General features: G+C 51.7%; 4 protein-coding genes across 4 annotated transcripts; all 4 read right to left on the bottom strand.

Annotated features, from left to right (window-relative positions):
- Nucleotides 1-1,357: 1,357 nt before the first annotated feature.
- On the bottom strand, nt 1,358-2,069 carry LOC138645931 (histone H1C-like). The gene has a single exon (XM_069735408.1). The coding sequence runs from the start codon at nt 2,017-2,019 to the stop codon at nt 1,381-1,383; it is 639 nt and encodes a 212-aa protein (XP_069591509.1). The 5' UTR covers nt 2,020-2,069; the 3' UTR covers nt 1,358-1,380.
- A 9,814-nt stretch (nt 2,070-11,883) lies between these two features.
- On the bottom strand, nt 11,884-12,301 carry LOC138646136 (histone H2A type 1-like). Its single transcript, XM_069735599.1, has one exon. The coding sequence runs from the start codon at nt 12,274-12,276 to the stop codon at nt 11,884-11,886; it is 393 nt and encodes a 130-aa protein (XP_069591700.1). The 5' UTR covers nt 12,277-12,301.
- Nucleotides 12,302-15,487: 3,186 nt separating this feature from the next.
- On the bottom strand, nt 15,488-15,903 carry LOC138645929 (histone H2B 1.2). The gene has a single exon (XM_069735407.1). The coding sequence runs from the start codon at nt 15,866-15,868 to the stop codon at nt 15,488-15,490; it is 381 nt and encodes a 126-aa protein (XP_069591508.1). The 5' UTR covers nt 15,869-15,903.
- A 2,660-nt stretch (nt 15,904-18,563) lies between these two features.
- On the bottom strand, nt 18,564-18,974 carry LOC138646135 (histone H3). Its single transcript, XM_069735598.1, has one exon. It carries the CDS (start codon nt 18,972-18,974, stop codon nt 18,564-18,566), a length of 411 nt encoding a protein of 136 aa, XP_069591699.1.
- Between the last annotated feature and the right edge of the window lie 3,159 nt (nt 18,975-22,133).

The following is a 22,133-nucleotide window of genomic DNA, read 5'->3' as shown; positions in this document are numbered from 1 at the left end:
CAAGCCCTTTCCACTTCCTGCCGACTTCAACTCAAAAATATTTCCCGAATCCGTTCATTCCTCAACCATGAATCTGCAAAAACCCTAGTCCATGCCCTCATCTCTCGCCTTGACTACTGCAACCTCCTGCTCTGTGGCCTCCCCTCTAACACTCTCGCACCCCTCCAATCTATTTTAAACTCTGCTGCCCGACTAATCCACCTGTCCCCCCCCTATTCCCCGGCCTCTCCCCTCTGTCAATCCCTTAACTGGCCCCCCATTGCCCAGAGACACCACTATAAAACCCTAACGTACAAAGCCATCCACAGCCTGTCTCCTCCATACATCTGTGACCTCGTCTCCCGGTACTTACCTACTCGCAACCTCCGATCCTCACAAGATCTCCTACTCTACTCCCCTCTTATCTCCTCTTCCCACAATCGTATACAAGATTTCTCTCGCGTATCACCCCTACTCTGGAACCCTCTACCACAACACATCAGACTCTCGCCTACCATTGAAACCTTCAAAAAGAACCTGAAGACACACCTCTTCAGACAAGCCTTCAACCTGCAGTTACCACCGATCGACCAAACCGCTGCATGACCATCTCTACCCTCACCTACTGTATTATCATACAGCTCTGCGGGAAGGTGATGGCTCTGATCATACAGCTCTGCGGGAAGGTGATGGCTCTGATCATACAGCTCTGCGGGGAGAAGGTGGCACTGATCATACAGCTCGGCGAGGAGGTGGTGGCACTGATCATACAGCTCTGCGAGGAGAAGGTGATGGCTCTGATCATACAGCTCTGCGGGGAGAAGGTGGCACTGATCATACAGCTCTGCGAGGAGGTGGTGGCACTGATCATACAGCTCTGCGGGGAGAAGGCGATGGCTCTGATCATACAGCTCTGCGGGGAGGTGATGGCTCTGATCATACAGCTCTGCGGGGAGGAGGTGGTGGCTCTGATCATACAGCTCTGCGAGGAGGAGGTGGTGGCACTGATCATACAGCTCTGCGTGGAGAAGGTGGCTCTGATCATACAGCTCTGCGGGGAAAAGGTGATGGCTCTGATCATACAGCTCTGCGGGGAGGAGGTGATGGCTCTGATCATACAGCTCTGCGGGGAGGAGGTGGTGGCACTGATCATACAGCTCTGCGGGGAGGAGGTGGTGGCACTGATCATACAGCTCTGCGGGGAGGAGGTGGTGGCACTGATCATACAGCTCTGCGGGGAGGAGGTGGTGGCACTGATCATACAGCTCTGCGGGGAGGAGGTGATGGCACTGATCATACAGCTTTGCGGGGAGGAGGTGGTGGCACTGATCATACAGCTCTGCGGGGAGGAGGTGGTGGCTCTTATAAGAGCCTTTGTGGTAACAGAACAGGGGCTGCAGCTTATTTCTTAGCCGCGGGCTTCTTGGCTTTCGCAGCCTTCTTAGCCGGACTCTTGGCGGGTTTGGCCGCCTTCTTAGCCGGACTCTTCGTCACCTTCTTGGGCTTGGGAGCGGCTTTCGGCTTCTTGGGGCTCTTGGCCGCTTTCTTGGCAGCTGCGGGCTTCTTGGCCTTTTTCGGGCTCTTCTTGGCCGCGGTCGGAGCCTTTTTGGGCTTCTTCGGAGATTTGGCGGCTTTCTTGGCAGCAGCGGGTTTCTTGGGTTTGGCCGCAGCTGCTGGCTTCTTCTTGGCCACTTTGTCCTTCGTCTCCTGCTTCTTGTTCAGCTTGAAGGACCCGGAGGCGCCGCTGCCCTTCACCTGGAGGAGGGCGCCCTTGGTGACCAGAGACCTGACGGCCAGCTTCAGGCGGCTGTTGTTCTTCTCTACATCGTATCCTCCGGCAGACAGAGCCTTCTTCAGGGCGGCCAGAGACACCCCGCTGCGCTCCTTGGAGGCGGACACGGCTTTCACGATCAGCTCGGAGACGCTGGGGCCGGAGGGTTTATTGCTCTTCTTGGCGGCGGATTTCTTCGGCTGCTTCTTGGATTTGGCGGCCGGTTCTGCGGGAGGTGGAGCGGCGGCTGGCGCGGTCTCTGCCATCATGTGCTGCAGAAGCAAAACGAAAATACTTCTTGACAGGAAGGAAAATACTGAGGCCGGAGCTGGAGGCGCCTGTTATATGTACAGGCTTACTGCGCACTGATTGGCTGCTGAGCTGCACCGTCCTGAGCTTCTATTGGCTGACACTGGACACAGGCCCCGCCTCCTCCCAGCTGAGTCCGGGTTAAGCTCCGCTCTCCCCTTGTGTTTCCCTGCCCGGGATAAAAGCCCTTTACCGGCTAACACCGGACAGCAGAGCGCGCTTCCTCCGTCGCCTCCCCTTCTCCAACATCTCCACCGGCCATTTGTAGCCGTCACTAGCAGAGATGCCGGGAAAGAGCGGAGAGAATATCCCGGGATCATCGCCGCCGTCCTCCCGATCTGCACCTCACTGTGTACCCGGGGAGATAAATCTGCTGCGGGAGCTCGTTCCTCCTGTCCCCGGCTCTTGTCACCATCACAGGGATCTTTACTCCAATGTTTATCGCACAGGAAGCTGATTGTACGATGTGGGGACGAGCTGGAGCTGCTGAGAACCCAGAAGGGTAACACAGGCGACGGCCTCCGCTGACTGCCCCCTCCCTGACCTGTGATATCACTGTACCCCATAAGTGCAGAGTATTGGGGGGGACACGTGTTGCACATCAGTAGATGATCCACATCGGGGGCTGATTGCAATCACCTGCCCGATGTTTCTGATTGTGAATATCACCTATCTTGATATACCAGTTTAGTACAATTAGGTATTCCGTTTCTTTGTCTTTAGGATTAGGACATAGATGGTCCTTTCCCACTCACAGAGATAAATAGGACCGCACACATGATTATGCACGTTTAATATACTTGGTAAGACCTAAGTCCATCTATTTTTTTCTTTCCTTTTTTTATTTTTTATTTTCTGTTTTTACTTGGTTGTTTTTTTCAATATTTCCTCTCAGAATTGGAGACATCTGATATATAAAAAAAAATCATGACTAATGTGATCTCAATTGTCCTGTGTAAACCTATTATCAGAACATATATTATGCCATATAACATTTATATTAAATCTATGTGAAACTGTTCTGCAGCTAATCATCACCGATTTAACGTCTTATCTAGACCAGACTAGAACTGTTCTCTTTTTTCCAAAAATATTCTTTTGTATTTTTATTGATATGAATTTTGGTTCAATACTGTATTTCCATTTTTGATGGACACTGATTGTATTATATTAAGATATTATCTCTTTCTGTTTTATGTACTCCAGTTTGACGAAGGTCAATGTTATGACCGAAACGTTACAACGATTTTCTGAAACATATATCTCCAATAAAATTTTCTTTTTTTCAAGCATATAAATTTTGAGTGCCGAAACATTCTTTCAGATTAGGATCATCGCCGCCGTCCTCCCGATCTGCACCTCACTGTGTACCGGGGAGATAAATCTGCTGCGGGAGCTCGTTCCTCCTGTTCCCGGCTCTTGTCTCCATCACAGGGACCTTTACTCCAATGTCTATCGCACAGGGAGCTGATTGTACGATGTGGGGGCTATCAACCCCAAATTTTCAGGGTGTGTAGAGTACCCCTAGCGAACCAATAGTGTAAAAAATTGAGGGTGGCACTTTGAGGGCACCCCAAAAGTTATGCCCCCCCCCCCCCCCAAAAAAAAAAAAAAGCCTCCTTCCTATTAACCTAACAATTCTGAAAAAATAGCCCAACTAATGAATTGTTCCTCTACACACTATGAAAATTTCAGGTAGATAGCCCCAATCTGGTCTGAGCAGTTACCCCCCAAAGCTGCCCTGCCCATTGAAGCCTATCGCGCACAGTGTCACTGCTCAGCCTGATTTGTGCCTATCAACCCCACATTTTCAGGGTGTGTAGAGGAACAATTCAAGAGTGTAGGTTAATTTGTTCAGAAGTTTGGGGGTGGGCATATTTTTGGGGTGATCTCAAAATGTCCCCCAAATTTTTACAGCACTGGTCTACTAGAGCTACGGTACGCTACACAACCTGAAAATGTGTGGTTGATAGCCACAAATTGGGCTGAGCAGAGACTCCCCAAAGTGACCCTGCCCATTGAAGTCTATGGTGCGCAGGGTCACTGCTCAGCCCGGCTTGGGTCTGTCGACCACAAATTCGCAGGGTGTGTAGAGGAACACTTTAAGAGTGTGTGGTAATTTTTTTCAGAATGATTTGGGTCAACCGGGGCATTTTTTGGTGGGACACAACGTTTGGGTTGCCCTCAAAATGCCCCCCAAATTTTTACACCACTCCTCCTTTGCTACATATCGAAGTATTGGCAATGCTGATGAGTATACTGGTCCCAGCGATCACTTGGCTGGATGTGGAGATGTGCAGAGGAAAATTGAGGATAATGAACGGGATTACAGCAGCACCCCACGTGCGGATGGCGGTGCCGAGAAAATCTAGTGCATCAGCCTCATTCTGGAGAGGTGCTGACATGAAGGATTGATCAGCTCTGCCTGCGAGAGAGAGAGAAAGCCCGGAGCCTGATGTGACGCTGCCGGGTCTGTAAAGCGAGTGTGTAATGGGGGTCAGCACACACGGCCACTAAGGAGTTAATGGAGGCGGATATTCCTGTATCTGGGATTGGTCGGCGCCTGCGGATGTCTCTCGCTCATTGGCTGATTACAGATCCGTTGATGGTTTTGAATTTCCCGCTCAATCTCTGTTCTTCGTCCGTCGGATTATTACCGGTCCCTCTGCTGGAGCGGCGATCACCAATACCGGGTCCTGTCCTCCCATCTGTCTGCCCCCAAACACGGGGATCGGTTTTCTTATCGGTTACCATTATTATTCTGGGGAGGTTATAATAGTCTTCAGAGGCGCCATCCATCCGAAACCTTAGTGTCCAGGACGTGGCCATCACACAGGAGTCTCCGTACCCGGTACACAGGGCGTCCGTCCATCCAGCTGCCTCAGACAGCCACATCCCCTGTGAATATCCGCTGCCCCCTGTTCAGTATAACATCAAGTAGCAGAATCAACACATTCATCTCACGGCAGGACTGTAGTAACCGCATCACTCCGGGGTCTGTACTGTCTGCATAGAGGGGTCTCTGGGAGGCAGTGTGCGGATATAGCCCCCATAAATCTGTGAGGTTTATGTAATAGATCAATGAGAACAAACCGCATCACCCGAAGTTTGCGGTGCCGGCTCTAGTATGGAAAGACGGGGAGGAAAATAAGAGGGGAGAGTATAGAAGACACGTCCCAGGCTGTGACCGATACTACAGGCAGCCGCACGGGGGATATTGTGCCCTGCAGAGACGCTGCGCCCGATACTAATCAGCGCCCAATAAAAGCAGCATCTTAGGACAACATCAGATTTAGAAAACGCCGGGAGTTGCCCGTTATTAGAGCTGTAGAGGGATCTGCTTGGGAAAACCAGGTAAGTCTTTCTAGGTCAAGATAATGGAAAAGACCCTGGTCCCAGATCACACACTGCAGGCACATCCCAGAATCTGGATAATGCGGCTTCACTCCTTCCACCGGGAACCCACAGCTCTGCTGAGCTCCAGCTCTATCCAGTGAATATTGCTCCCTTATCTGGGAAGCCTAGATACATGTGAGGCACTCATTCAGAACAAGCCATCATTGTACACAAACATCGTCCTACAGCCGCCAGTCCTGACACCACGAGCTGCAGGAAGAAACTGAAGCCACAAGGCGGGAAATTCAAACACCCAAAGCTACAACAGAACCATCCGCCCATACCCAGCATCAGAGGTCGGTACCCGGGACCGCGGAACAGTGTTTATCCGTTAGTGTCAGGTATCATCATCCGTCTTTCTGCACATGCGTTTGCCTTGTTCACTGCCGAAATCACATAAGAGCGTAGAGAAGTCACCAGCGCACAGGAGACAGAAGATCACAGCACAGCGAGGTACATTTAGCCTTACACGAAGAGGTTTGTGGCTCGTGAAAGGTTTCTAAACCATTTATTAACCTAGATTTTAAGACCACCAGGAACCATAGCGCAGGAATAGGAAGGTGCAGCCTCTCACTGAGATGTGGGCGGCTCTGATAAGAGCCTTTGGGTTGTGAGGACAGAAGAGAACACAATTAACCTCCGAAGCCGTAGAGAGTGCGGCCCTGGCGCTTGAGCGCGTACACCACGTCCATGGCGGTGACGGTCTTCCTCTTGGCGTGCTCGGTGTAGGTGACGGCGTCACGGATCACGTTCTCCAGGAAGACTTTCAGGACACCGCGAGTCTCCTCATAGATGAGGCCGGAGATGCGCTTGACGCCTCCTCTGCGAGCTAGACGGCGGATGGCAGGCTTGGTGATGCCCTGGATGTTATCACGGAGCACCTTCCTGTGCCGCTTGGCGCCGCCCTTCCCGAGACCTTTTCCTCCTTTGCCGCGACCAGACATCTTCTGCAGTCAGTGAGCAAAAACTGATTCCTGGACAGCACGGACTGCTCCTTTATATGGAGGAAGAATGGACCAGAGAGAGAACTTCAGAGATGACGCTTTCCAGGGCGGGGCTTACATAATCTACATTTGCCCCTCCCTTCCTCTGCTGATTGGCTAAATACAGAACTGTTGGGAAGTTTGAATTTCCCGCTCATTGTTCAGTTTCTGCAATTATCTTTTCCAGCTTCTATTATATGCAATTTCCTTCCCTTATGACTGAGGGTATCCCAAATATTGTCATTACTGTTCCAGATCACGATGGATCATACCCTCCACAATGGATGATGCCCACAGTTACCCTCCACATAGTATGATGCCCCCTACACAGTAAGATACCCACACAGCAGGATGCCCCCACAGTTACTGTTTAACCCTCCGTCACGTCACATACAATATGACAGGCGCATCTCTTTTACTTTCATTTCTCCCTTCACAAACCAAAAAGACACATTTTTATGCATTTTTTTACATATCATGTTATGCTTTAGTAATGCAAAATCACAGGAATGGGCCCTTAATTGTAAAGTACAAATTATTAGGGGGGGGGTTGCTTCTTTTTCATTGTTTGTCTTAATGTGAAAACTGTACTGGCAGCAAACGGGTTAAAAAAACAGTAACAGAAACATGATCCCTACTACATTGTCCTCTATAGTGCCAGAGGCATTTACTCTCTTACAACCAGGACTTCCTTCTTAGGCGTTAGGGCAGTGAACCCAATAAATGCTGCAGGTCGGTTACTGAGTAGCTGTATGATGGCTCCTGGGTCCCAGTAGGGCACTGTATGAAATACCAGGTCGGATCCACTGCCAATTACAGCACAAAGGCATTTTTGGCAGTGAAATCTGATTAAGAAAAGTCCCTCTAACATCCACACCAGTAGCAATATGCATCTTGCATCCCCCCATAAAGTGGTTTTGACGTCCTGCAGCAGTGGCAGGGGAGTCTAGCGAAGATAATCGCTGTTTTTCGGCAAGGAGCATTTCATGTTATCCAAATCCATTGTCTTTATGACCCCAGTGGCCCATTCTGGTGGGCGCTCCTGCCGGTCCCCAGCACCGTCCCCGCCTTCCTTTTGCGTTTCTGTTATCGTGTGCTCCAGCCAGTCCCTTCCATGCTGTTCGGAGGGATCGGTGTCCCCATTGCAGTTTGGGCTACACGGCGAGAAGGATTTCACAAGCCTTCAATGCCACTGGCCGGTCACAGTCACAAAGACAAATAAATAAGGCCTGGAAAAGCCGGACTCCTTCACATGTAACCAGAGCGTCTGAGATGGAAGCTGAGGTTCTGCTAGATGGCAGCTCTATAGTGTAAGGGCACGGTAGGGACGGTCCCATCTCCAATATTTGTGACATATAGGAATCCTTAGCCAAACCGTAAACACCTTTACCAAAGTCACGGTGTGTTTCGAAGTCCGACAGCCGAGCAGGTGCGTTTGGAGGTCTGGCAGCAGGACAGCGCATTTCCAGATCTAACAGCTGTGGAGGGGCAGATCCGACAGCCGGGTACATGTGCTTCGAGGTCCTGCAGCCGCGGCGGAGTGATTGGAGGTCCTGTCACGTAGATATATATCCAGTTAGTGCAGTGTACGGGGAACACAGGTGTTGGTTCTGCCCTCTACAGCCCCTTTCCTGTGTATATATATATATATATATATATATATATATATATATATATATATATTTACAGTGTATACATTGTTTGCGGTGTATAGGGGACACAGCGCTACCGGGGCCTGGGGTGAAGGTGCCGCATCTGTGGATACTCTGATAATGAAAGATCAGCTGGAACACGGGAAATAAGAAGTTAAACGGAGGAGACACGTATGTGTGCCTGATGTACGTAGACGTCTCTCCTCCATTAAACTTCCTATTTTCAAGGCTGAGCTTTCCCAAGGCTGCCCGCTCATTGTCTGATCACAGGATCCGTTGGGAGATTTGAATTTCCTGCTCATAATCTCGGGAGGATTGTTACCGGTCACTGCTGATAGCGGAGATCACAATCCGGTCACACCCGGAACAGCGCGGAGTCCTGTCCTCCCAGAGAAGGCGCCGTCACTGATGAGGAGAATCACCCGCCCGGTCCGATACTCCGGCAGGTCCTAACTACATGTAGACCTCAGCGCGGAGTATCAGACACTAATGAGGGGACATTTCCTGCGAGCTTCGCAGACGACACTCGCTCTAGCACAAACGTCCGTAACCTCTCTAACCTTATACCCATTTGCACATCCCCCGCCTCCCCAGTCCCACTAACAGGGAACGCCCGCTCTGTCTGCAACAAGCTCTCCTACATCCATGATCTCTTTGTTACTACCAAACTTTCCTTCCTCGCCATCACCGAAACCTGGCTCACCCCTTCTGACACAGTCTCCCCTGCTGCACTCTCTTACGGTGGCTTCCACCTTTCCCACACACCCCGCCCCAGCAGCAAACATGGCGGAGGAGTTGGTTTTCTCCTGTCAGATAACTGTTCCTTCACCCCAATCCCACTGCCACCCTCCCTTCCTTTGAGGTGCACTCTGTGCACATCTATTCCCCCACCAACCTCCAACTGGCTGTCATTTACCGCCCCCCAGGGCCAGCCACCATCTTCTTTGACCACTTCACCACCTGGCTACTTCATTTCCTTTCTGCGGACATCCCCACTATCATCATGGGTGACTTCAACATCCCCATTGACACTTCCCTCTCAGCTGCCACTAAACTTCTAACTCTCACTTCCTCCTTCGGCCTCACTCAATGGTCTTCTGCAGCCACTCACAAAGACGGTCACACATTGGACCTCATCTTCACCCGCCTCTGCTCTCTATCTAACCTCTCTAACTCACCTCTTCCACTTTCTGACCACAACCTTGTCACATTCTCATCTCTCTCCACTCCATGTCTACAATCCCCACCCCACAAACTTTCACACCCTCGCAGAAATATTAAACATCTTGACCTACACTCATTCTCTGAATCCCTCCTCCCCCTCACAGGCATAAGTTCCATACACAATGCGGATGACGCTGCTGCTCTATATAACACCACAATAGCTCTAGCTTTGGAATCTGCTGCCCCACTTACACATACCAAAGCTCGCAAAATCAATAGACAGCCCTGGCACACCAGCCTGACCAAAGAACTGAGGCGAGCTTCCAGGGCTGCTGAGCGCAGATGGAAAAGATCCCACTCTAATGAGCACTTCATCGCATTCAAACAGTCCCTCACTACTTTCAAGACCACACTCGCCACAGCTAAACAAACCTACTTCTCATCTCCTCTCTCTCTCACAACCCTAAACAGTTATTCAACACCTTCAATTCTCTCCTCCGTCCCCCAGCACCTCCTCCCTCCCCACTTATCTCTGCTGAAGACTTTGCCTCATTTTTCAAGCAGAAGATTGATAGTATTAGAGACAGTTTTGGTCAACAACCCCCAGAGCTCTTCCTCCCGATTTCCCAGCCCTCCACCTCCAAAACCAACTTCTCCACCATTACAGAAGATCAACTCTCCACTCTACTCTCAAGATCGCATCTCACCACCTGTGCACTTGACCCACTCCCATCCCAAACCTCACCACAATCTTCATCCCAACCCTAACCCATCTCTTCAACCTATCACTAACAACTGGTGTTTTCCCCTCAAGCTTTAAACACGCCTCAATCACACCTATCCTCAAAAAGCCCTCTCTTGACCCATCCTCTGTATCTAGCTATCGCCCTATATCACTTCTCCCCTTTGCCTCAAAACTACTGGAACAACACGTCTACCTTGAACTGTCCTCCCATCTCTCTTCTTGCTCCCTCTTTGACCGCCTACAATCTGGCTTCCGGTCACACCATTCCACTGAAACTGCCCTAACTAAAGTCACCAATGACCTCTTAACCGCCAAGTGCAAGCGACACTACTCTGTCCTCCTCCTCCTCGACCTGTCGGCTGCCTTTGACACAGTGGACCATTCCCTATTATTACAAACCCTCTCCTCCCTTGGCATCGCAGACTTGGCCCTATCCTGGATCTCATCATACCTAACAGACCGGACATTCAGCGTCTCCCACTCACACACCACCTCCTCACCTCGCCCCCTATCTGTCGGAGTCCCACAAGGTTCAGTCCTTGGGCCCTTGCTCTTCTCAATTTACACCTTTGGCCTGGGACAGCTCATAGAATCTCATGGCTTTCAGTATCACCTGTATGCTGACGACACACAGATCTACATCTCTGGACCAGATATCACCTCCCTTCTAACCAGAATCCCTCAATGTCTGTCCACTATTTCATCCTTCTCCGCTAGATTTCTGAAACTTAACATGGACAAAACAGAATTCATCATCTTTCCCCCATCTCAAGCGACCCCCCCCAACGAACCTATCCATTACAGTAAATGGCTGCCCACTCTCCCCAGTCCCACAAGCTCGCTGCCTCGGGGTAATCCTTGATGCTGATCTCTCCTTCAAACCACATATCCAAGCCCTTTCCACTTCCTGCCGACTTCAACTCAAAAATATTTCCCGAATCCGTTCATTCCTCAACCATGAATCTGCAAAAACCCTAGTCCATGCCCTCATCTCTCGCCTTGACTACTGCAACCTCCTGCTCTGTGGCCTCCCCTCTAACACTCTCGCACCCCTCCAATCTATTTTAAACTCTGCTGCCCGACTAATCCACCTGTCCCCCCCCTATTCCCCGGCCTCTCCCCTCTGTCAATCCCTTAACTGGCCCCCCATTGCCCAGAGACTCCACTATAAAACCCTAACGTACAAAGCCATCCACAGCCTGTCTCCTCCATACATCTGTGACCTCGTCTCCCGGTACTTACCTACTCGCAACCTCCGATCCTCACAAGATCTCCTACTCTACTCCCCTCTTATCTCCTCTTCCCACAATCGTATACAAGATTTCTCTCGCGTATCACCCCTACTCTGGAACCCTCTACCACAACACATCAGACTCTCGCCTACCATTGAAACCTTCAAAAAGAACCTGAAGACACACCTCTTCAGACAAGCCTTCAACCTGCAGTTACCACCGATCGACCAAACCGCTGCATGACCATCTCTACCCTCACCTACTGTATTCTCACCCATCCCTTGTAGATTGTGAGCCTTCGTGGGCAGGGTCCTCATTCCTCCTGTACCAGTTATGACTTGTATTGTTTAAGATTATTGTACTTGTTTTCATTATGTATACCCCTCCTCACATGTAAAGCGCCATGGAACAAATATAACAATAAATAATAATAACACTCCACCTGAGGGTCTGAGACTCCGTGTGGGATTGACCCATTCATCTCCTATTATTCTGTGGATATGTGCACCAACACACGAAATGGTGGCGTCAATGGTGTATGTACCATCAGCCTCACGTGAGGACCCCCGAGATAGGCGGCGCCGGCACTTGTGGTGACGGTGTGGGTGGCTCTTAGAAAAGCCTTTGGTTTGGTAGAGATTGGCGGCAGCGCTCACTTGCTCTTGCTCGCCTTGCTGCTCTCGGTCTTCTTGGGCAGCAGCACGGCCTGGATGTTGGGCAGGACGCCCCCCTGGGCAATGGTCACCCCACCCAGCAGCCTGTTCAGCTCCTCGTCATTGCGCACCGCCAGCTGCAGGTGACGGGGGATGATGCGGGTCTTCTTGTTGTCCCGGGCAGCATTGCCGGCCAATTCCAGGCTCTCAGCGGTCAGATACTCCAGCACAGCGGCCAGATAGACCGGAGCGCCGGCGCCGACTCTCTCAGCGTAGTTGCCCTTGCGGAGAAGCCTGTGCACACGGCCAACTGGGAACTGCAGTCCTGCCCGGGATGAGCGGGTCTTGGCCTTAGCACGGACCTTTCCTCCTTGTTTGCCGCGTCCAGACATGATGCCGATAACTAAAGACAGAAAATCGTATGGAGAAGAGACCGTGTTGTGTCGCCTTGTATAGTCTGCTGCTCCGCCCTCCTCTCCTGTCATTGGATGAATCTGAAGCTGCCAATCAGGAAGAGTCTTGAGGAACCGCCAATGAGCTGCCGAGGGCGGAGCTTATTACTGCTCCTTGCTCAAATGAGTTTCTCACCCAATAGAAAACGTTTGTTTTGAACAGAATAGATAAGGGGTGAAAACAGATATTTGTCATGGAGCAGAAGGAAATGCAGAAATATTCTGTTGATTTGTAGTTTGCACTTGTTGAATTTGTGACTGCTATCAGCAATAAATTACAATGACAGTCCGGCGGGTGAGGGGTTAATCCCTGTCAGTGCTTCTCCTCCGCTCCATCTGCACAGGAGGAGGCTCCTCTCTCACCCGCTTATTATCCTGTGCAGATCCCCTGTGGTGTCCGCGCTGATCCTATCACAGCCTGACTGAGACAAGTCTCCTATGTTCTGCCCGGAGCCTGATGTGACGCTGCCGGGTCTCGGGTGGGGGAAGTCGCCGGATCTGTAAAGCGAGTGTGTAGTGGGGGTCAGCACACACGGCCACTAAAGAGTTAAATGGAGGCGGATATTCCTGTATCTGGGATTGGTCGGCGCCTGCGGATGTCTCTCGCTCATTGGCTTATTGCAGATCCGTTGATGGTTTTGAATTTCCCGCTCAATCTCTGTTCTTTGTCCGTCGGATTATTACCGGCCCCTCTGCTGGAGGGGCGATCACCGATAATACCGGGTCCTGTCCTCCCATCTGTCTGCCCCCAAACACGGGGATCGGTTTTCTTATCGGTGGCCATTATTATTCTGGGGAGGTAATAATAGTCTTCAGAGGCGCCATCCATCCGAAACATTAGTGTCCGGGACGTGGTCATCACACAGGAGTCTCCGTACCCGGTACACAGGGCGTCCGTCTATCCAGCTGCCTCACACAGCCACATCCCCTGTGAATATTCGCTGCCCTATTCACCCCACACGGATCTGATCAGGAGAATATTACTGTACAGCCTGTTCCCCTGTAAATCCGTGTTATATTTTATAGATCAATATGAAGAGACCGCATCACACGACGTCAGCGGACCAGTTCCAAGATGAATGACGGGAGATCAAAAATAGTAAGGGGAGCAGACACCGCCCCAGTATATGTCAGGAGGATATAACGGACACTGCCCAGGCTGTGACCACTGCGGATATTACAGGCAGCCGCACAGGGGATCTCACACCGGCATAGACACAGCCCGACACCGGCCCCGTCCTCAGGATCTTCGGTTTTCACAGAGAACATTCCATTAACCCCGGGCCAGGACTCATCCCACTTGCTCTTTTTTCCTGGCTCTTCTGCAGGAGATCAGTCCTTATATTCCCGGCATTAGTGACATTTGTGCTATGATGAGGTCACCAGTACTTGGGCATCTTACAGTCAGATTTGTGATCGGAGCTCTCTGCACTGCAGTGATTTTATCTCATGTTATATTAACCCTTTGCTTTCCGGGCACATGGTGGCACCCGATCATTGATGGACCCACTATTTTCATTTTTGCTGATGGTGGTTGACGTTTGGGTCTGACTCTTGTTTTTGGCTTCTCCGTTTGTCACCCTGAACAGTCTCCTCCGAGATCTGTGACATTCGTTATACATCATTACATCCGGTGCTAGAGGATCTTATCCTGCGATTATATTGGGATATTTCTCCTAAGAATCGTTGTTCCCCTCCTCATTCTCGGAGCTTCTACATGTGGATATATTGCCCGAGAGACGCCAGTCCTGACACTGGATGAAGCGGGGAGGAAAAGTGATAGAACAGAAGGACGATCAGTAACTGAGCAGGGATCCTGTGAGGAGGATGTGACGGCCGATAATGTAACTACCTGACCTGTGAGATCCCGACACCACAGGGTAATGTTCTGAGCAGGGAACTCTCAGCAATCTTAATAATAATTTTATTTATATAGCGCCAACATATTCCGCGGCGCTTTACAATTTATAGAGGGGACTTGTACAGACAATAGATATTACAGCATAACAGAAAGCACAGTTCAAAATAGATACCAAGAGGAATGAGGGCCCTGCTCGCAAGATTATAGACTATGAGGATCTACACATGATCGTACATTTCCCATCACTGACTTCCTGCCTGCAGCCGTAGGACTGATCTATAATGGGGAGACATGGTGGGATCTGCTGGGAAGGGCAGAATTGGTCTTCCCTGAAATGTCTCTTGTAGGATACGTCCCTGACCAGTATATCGTCTCCACAATATTGATTGTGATGGGAAAGGGACGATCTGATCGTCTCCATGTCAGACACACGGGCACATCACAGCAAGTGGAGAACAGGAATCATAATAAATGTTCCCCCAGAATGCCGAGATCTGTGCAGCAAGGGGTTAAATAAGAGAAGTCCTTGAATACACAGCAACTCGCTAAGAAATGCCCAGATTATTATTCCTGAGGTTTTCTCCCCATCTCCCTCATCACCAGGTGCAGAGCCCCGGGCGGTGCGAGCAGACACATCGGGGAGACGGGAGAGGACACCGGAGCAGCCACAGCTCTTATAGTGAGGCTGTGGGGGGCTCTTATAGTGAGGCTGTGGGTGGCTCTTATAGTGAGGCTGTGGGGGGCTTATAGTGTGGCTGTGGGTGGCTCTTATAGTGAGGCTGTGGGGGGCTCTTATAGTGAGGCTGTGGGGGGCTCTTATAGTGAGGCTGTGGGTGGCTCTTATAGTGTGGCTGTGGGGGGCTCTTATAGTGAGGCTGTGGGGGGCTCTTATAGTGAGGCTGTGGGGGGCTCTTATAGTGAGGCTGTGGGGGGCTCTTATAGTGAGGCTGTGGGGGGCTCTTATAGCGAGGCTGTGGGTGGCTCTTATAGCGAGGCTGTGGGTGGCTCTTATAGTGAGGCTGTGGGTGGCTCTTATAGCGAGGCTGTGGGTGGCTCTTATAGTGAGGCTGTGGGGGGCTCTTATAGTGAGGCTGTGGGTGGCTCTTATAGTGAGGCTGTGGGGGGCTCTTATAGTGAGGCTGTGGGGGGCTCTTATAGTGAGGCTGTGGGTGGCTCTTATAGCGAGGCTGTGGGTGGCTCTTATAGCGAGGCTGTGGGTGGCTCTTATAGCGAGGCTGTGGGTGGCTCTTATAGCGAGGCTGTGGGGTGAGGAGCAGAGCACGGAGCCGATCACTTGGCGCTGGTGTATTTGGTGACGGCCTTGGTGCCCTCGGACACGGCGTGCTTGGCCAGCTCTCCGGGCAGCAGCAGGCGCACGGCGGTCTGGATCTCCCGGGAGGTGATGGTGGAGCGCTTGTTGTAGTGAGCCAGGCGGGAGGCTTCACCTGCGATGCGCTCGAAGATGTCGTTGACGAAGGAGTTCATGATGCCCATGGCCTTGGAGGAGATGCCGGTGTCGGGGTGCACCTGCTTCAGCACCTTGTACACGTAGATGGCGTAGCTCTCCTTCCTGCTCTTCCTCCGCTTCTTGCCGTCCTTCTTCGGAGTCTTGGTCACGGCTTTCTTGGAGCCCTTCTTGGGCGCAGGCGCAGACTTGGCGGGATCAGGCATGATGAGACCGGTCTCAGCACAAGTGAGAAGAATAATGATCCTGCGCCTCCCAGAGCGGCGGAATTTATAGCCCGGCCATGCAGATGAGCGCTGCTGTCAGACCGCCGTGCTATTGGGTGATGAAGTCATGTGACCAATGGGACCGTCTTACGCTCCGCCCACTGCAGCTCATTGGTGGTTCTGCAGCTGATATTTCGCTTTTCAGCACCCTCCATATAGCGCTGTAAAGCACTTATAATGCTGAATACATCTAAATAGTGCTGTGAAGCGCCATATACCGCAGTGCACCCTCATATAGTGCTCTATGTGTTCATGTAGCTCTGTTTACCCTTCATGTGCTGCAGTATACTCCAATATAGTGCTGCTATTCATCTGTATAGTGCACAGTACCCCCATATACTACAACTTACTGACAAATGATTGTGCCACATTATGCAGACAGTTACAGTGCAGCGCCGACATGTTACACTCCGTATATTGCAGTAATGTCTCCAGATGGTGCTGGGAACCCCGTGTAATTCTGTATACCTCCATATAACAATGCAGTGCCCATCTGTATACCGCTGTATGCCCCCTGTAATGCAGAAATCCCCACATACAGCTGTGAACCTTCCATGTAGAAATAATTTTTATTATTATTATACATTTTTATAGCGCCATTTATTCCATGGCGCTTTACATGTGAATACGAATAATCACCTCTATACAGTAATGCATCTTTCCGAACAGTTCTTTGTACCCCCATATAGTGCTGCACACTGTGATACAGCGGTATAGTGCAGTAAGTGCCCAGTGCGGAAATATAAATGTATATAGCTGTGGATATTCCATCCGATGATCTTCCGGTTTAGCCGCCGGTGGCGCATATTACAGCAGATGCCGCATCACACAGCGGAGATCACAGCTTGTTCTTATCAATGTGGCGGCTCTGATAAGAGCAACAGAACCATCCGCCCACACAGCATCAGAGGACGGTACCGGGACCGCGGAGCAGTGTCAGAATTACCATCCGCCACAATGTAAGATTTCCGACCCCGTAGTATGCGGAGAAGTCGGCACTGATGAGCATTGTACCAGCATTACAGCGATAGCACCAGGGGAGAGCAGAAGTCAGATCCGAGCAGTCAGGTGCAGCCTCTCACTGAGATGTGGGCGGCTCTGATAAGAGCCTTTGGGTTGTGAGGACAGAACACAATTAACCACCGAAGCCGTAGAGAGTGCGGCCCTGGCGCTTGAGCGCGTACACCACGTCCATGGCGGTGACGGTCTTCCTCTTGGCGTGCTCGGTGTAGGTGACGGCGTCACGGATCACGTTCTCCAGGAAGACTTTCAGGACACCGCGAGTCTCCTCATAGATGAGGCCGGAGATGCGCTTGACGCCTCCTCTGCGAGCTAGACGGCGGATGGCAGGCTTGGTGATGCCCTGGATGTTATCACGGAGCACCTTCCTGTGCCGCTTGGCGCCGCCCTTCCCGAGACCTTTCCCTCCTTTGCCGCGACCAGACATCTTCCACGTAGTCAGCAGAACACGATGAATGATCGGCGCAGAGTCCTTCCTTTATATAGAGAGTGAGCGGACCGGAGCGAGAACCGCAGAGATGACGCGTTTCCGGGGCGAGATTTCTGGTACTGAATTTACAGTTAGCTCCTCCCTTTAGTCTCTGATTGGTTGAGCACAGAACAGTTGCTAATTTTGAATTTCCCGCTTATTGTGCTCTTATTTTCCCGCTTCTCTATTCTTCTAATCTCGGCGCCGCTGCTCGATCTGTTGGTCATCTAGATTTTTTTCATTGTTATTTCTGTTGCTAGTTTCCAGCTTCTGCCAAATGTTAGAAAGTAGAATAAAAGTATATTTTAGGGACAATGATCTACAGAGAACTCATCTGCTCCCCGGCAGTCACTCATCATTACACGTGGTGCCGGCCATTACCAGTCCCTCAGAGCAGGGAGCTGCATGTAACCAGTCCCCCTGCGGCTCCAGCCCTGGAGTAGATGGGAAAAGTCAAATATTCCAGAATTACATAACGACCCACCACAAATGTGATCTGTAGCGACCATCGCAGCACACGGAGGGATCTGCTCAGATCAGTGTCAGGCAGAATAGATTCACATAAAGGCGCCTTAACCGATCTGGGGGACAAATGAGGTTATTAACAGAAACTAAGCGCAGAGATCTCCGATCAGAAAAATAGAAAACAACCTAAAGCCGCAGGACTGAGGAGGCGGCACTAGGACCCAGCGCGTGCGACAGCAGATTGTGATCGGTTATGATCCTCGGGAGCGCGAGCAGCAATTTCAAATCCACCGGATCGGTAAATGACCACAAAACATCAGCCTAAAGAACCGTGCTCAGGAACCGACCAATCACCGATTACTTTTACTCCATTAACTCCTTAGTGACCGCGTTCCTGCAGATCCACCCCTTTACTTTGTGCTGTACAGGAACCGCACATCCACCACCACAGACCTGGGCTGTGCACTGTACACACTTTACCCCGTCCTTTAATAACTAATATCGCTGATCACCTACAATATCTGAAGCAGCAGCCGCCGTCTATTAACTGATCGGCCGTGCCTGCGCTTCCTACACGGAGAATACGCGCAGAAGAGGGACCGTTCAGGACTCGGCTCATTTGTGGGAGGATTTGGTGGCTCTGAAAAGAGCCTTTGTGTTGTGGTCGCTGTCGGGGCAGATCTAAGCTCTCTCCCCACGGATCCGGCGGGCCAGCTGGATGTCTTTGGGCATGATGGTGACCCTCTTGGCGTGGATGGCGCACAGGTTGGTGTCCTCGAACAGCCCCACCAGATAAGCCTCGCTGGCCTCCTGCAGAGCCATGACGGCCGAGCTCTGGAAGCGCAGATCGGTCTTGAAGTCCTGGGCGATCTCCCTCACCAGGCGCTGGAAGGGAAGCTTACGGATCAGCAGCTCGGTGGATTTCTGATAGCGGCGGATCTCACGGAGAGCGACTGTTCCCGGCCGGTAACGATGCGGCTTCTTCACTCCACCAGTGGCGGGAGCGCTCTTCCTGGCGGCTTTAGTGGCCAGCTGCTTGCGGGGAGCTTTCCCTCCGGTGGATTTACGAGCGGTCTGCTTAGTTCTGGCCATGACTCTGTATAGACGTGTCGTGCACAGATGTGATGAGCGCAGCGGCGGGAGCAGGGTATTTATGCTCCGGTGCGCGTCCTCATTGGTCTCTGGGAAACACGCCCCCTGCGCTCCACTGGTTCTTTCATGAAATAAAGTGGCCAATAAGGGTTGATGTGTTTGACCAGTTATTGTTGTTATGTGCTTCCCTGTGGATGTACTAGTTCCCCTGTAGGCTATCCAGCTTACCGGTATGTTCCCTTCTTGATTTCCTTCTATATTTGCTATGACAGCAGTTTACTGGATTTATGTGTTTTATGTATTTTTGTGGATATAATTTTCTGTAATAATAAAGCATTATTGATTTGTATTATGTTTTGTGGGACTGGTTCACTCCTTTCTTTGGTTTTGTATGTTTATTGGAGTTGTCCTTATAACCCGAGACATCTGGGTAATATTAATAGGGGGGCTATACCAGTGTTATCTCGACCCCACTTTTCTGAGGCGCTTATTGATTATTTGCCGCTGCTGGAGCAGCTGGTGTATCTGTGCTGAAATGTCCCCGTATATAGCGCTGTACACTGCAGCTCCCGCATTATCATCAGATCACCCCACCCCCCATCCTGAAACTGCGACCAGCGTCTGTTATATTAAAATCATTACAAGTCCGAGAACTGATCATACAGCTCTGCGAGGAGGAAGTGATGGCTCTGATCATACATCTCTGCGGGGAAGAAGTGATGGCTCTGATCATACAGCTCTGCGGGGAGGAAGTGATGGCTCTGATGATACAGCTCTGCGGGGAGGAGGTGGTGGCTCTGACCATACAGCTCTGCGACGAGGAGGTGGTGACACTGATCATACAGCTCTGCGAGGAGGTGGTGGCACTGATCATACAGCTCTGCGGGAAGGTGATGGCTCTGATCATACAGCTCTGCGGGGAGAAGGTGGCTCTGATCATACAGCTCTGCGAGGAGGTGGTGGCACTGATCATACAGCTCTGCGGGGAGAAGGTGGCTCTGATCATACAGCTCTGCGAGGAGAAGGTGATGGCTCTGATCATACAGCTCTGCGGGGAGAAAGTGGCACTGATCATACAGCTCTGCGAGGAGGTGGTGGCACTGATCATACAGCTCTGCGGAGAGAAGGTGATGGCTCTGATCATACAGCTCTGCGGGGAGGTGATGGCTCTGATCATACAGCTCTGCGGGGAGGAGGTGGTGGCTCTGATCATACAGCTCTGCGAGGAGGTGGTGGCACTGATCATACAGCTCTGCGGGGAGAAGGTGGCTCTGATCATACAGCTCTGCGAGGAGAAGGTGGTGGCTCTGATCATACAGCTCTGCGGGGAGAAGGTGGCTCTGATCATACAGCTCTGCGAGGAGGTGGTGGCACTGATCATACAGCTCTGCGGGGAGGAGGTGGTGGCTCTGATCATACAGCTCTGCGGGGAGGAGGTGGTGGCACTGATCATACAGCTCTGCGGGGAGGAGGTGGTGGCTCTGATCATACAGCTCTGCGTGGAGGAGGTGGTGGCTCTGATCATACAGCTCTGCGCGGAGAAGGTGGCTCTGATCATACAGCTCTGCGTGGAGAAGGTGGCTCTGATCATACAGCTCTGCGGGGAGAAGGTGATGGCTCTGATCATACAGCTCTGCGGGGAGAAGGTGGCACTGATCATACAGCTCTGCGAGGAGGTGGTGTCACTGATCATACAGCTCTGCGGGGAGGAGGTGATGGCTCTGATCATACAGCTCTGCGGGGAGGAGGTGATGGCTCTGATCATACAGCTCTGCGGGGAGAAGGTGGCTCTGATCATACAGCTCTGCGAGGAGGTGATGGCACTGATCATACAGCTCTGCGGGGAGAAGGTGGCTCTGATCATACAGCTCTGCGAGGAGGTGGTGGCTCTGATCATACAGCTCTGCGGGGAGAAGGTGGCACTGATCATACAGCTCTGCGAGGAGGTGGTGGCACTGATCATACAGCTCTGCGGGGAGGTGATGGCTCTGATCATACAGTCTGCGGGGAGAAGGTGGCTCTGATCATACAGCTCTGCGGGGAGAAGGTGGCTCTGATCATACAGCTCTGCGAGGAGGAGGTGGTGGCACTGATCATACAGCTCTGCGGGGAGAAGGTGGCTCTGATCATACAGCTCTGCGAGGAGGTGGTGGCTCTGATCATACAGCTCTGCGGGGAGGAGGTGGTGGCACTGATCATACAGCTCTGCGGGGAGGAGGTGGTGGCTCTGATCATACAGCTCTGCGTGGAGGAGGTGGTGGCTCTGATCATACAGCTCTGTGGGGAGAAGGTGGCTCTGATCATACAGCTCTGCGGGGAGAAGGTGGCTCTGATCATACAGCTCTGCGGGGAGAAGGTGATGGCTCTGATCATACAGCTCTGCGGGGAGAAGGTGGCACTGATCATACAGCTCTGCGAGGAGGTGGTGTCACTGATCATACAGCTCTGCGGGGAGGAGGTGATGGCTCTGATCATACAGCTCTGCGGGGAGGAGGTGATGGCTCTGATCATACAGCTCTGCGGGGAGAAGGTGGCTCTGATCATACAGCTCTGCGAGGAGGTGATGGCACTGATCATACAGCTCTGCGGGGAGAAGGTGGCTCTGATCATACAGCTCTGCGAGGAGGTGGTGGCTCTGATCATACAGCTCTGCGGGGAGAAGGTGGCACTGATCATACAGCTCTGCGAGGAGGTGGTGGCACTGATCATACAGCTCTGCGGGGAGGTGATGGCTCTGATCATACAGCTCTGCGGGGAGAAGGTGGCTCTGATCATACAGCTCTGCGGGGAGAAGGTGGCTCTGATCATACAGCTCTGCGAGGAGGAGGTGGTGGCACTGATCATACAGCTCTGCGGGGAGAAGGTGGCTCTGATCATACAGCTCTGCGAGGAGGTGGTGGCTCTGATCATACAGCTCTGCGGGGAGAAGGTGGCACTGATCATACAGCTCTGCGAGGAGGTGGTGGCACTGATCATACAGCTCTGCGGGGAGAAGGTGGCTCTGATCATACAGCTCTGCGGAGAGAAGGTGATGGCTCTGATCATACAGCTCTGCGAGGAGGTGGTGGCACTGATCATACAGCTCTGCGGGAAGGTGATGGCTCTGATCATACAGCTCTGCGGGGAGAAGGTGGCTCTGATCATACAGCTCTGCGAGGA

This window comes from Ranitomeya imitator, chromosome 7, assembly GCF_032444005.1.
Source record: "Ranitomeya imitator isolate aRanImi1 chromosome 7, aRanImi1.pri, whole genome shotgun sequence".
In the NCBI taxonomy this organism is placed as follows: domain Eukaryota; kingdom Metazoa; phylum Chordata; class Amphibia; order Anura; family Dendrobatidae; genus Ranitomeya; species Ranitomeya imitator.
Note: the sequence above shows the minus strand (reverse complement) of the source record. Positions and strands in the feature narration are given on the sequence as shown.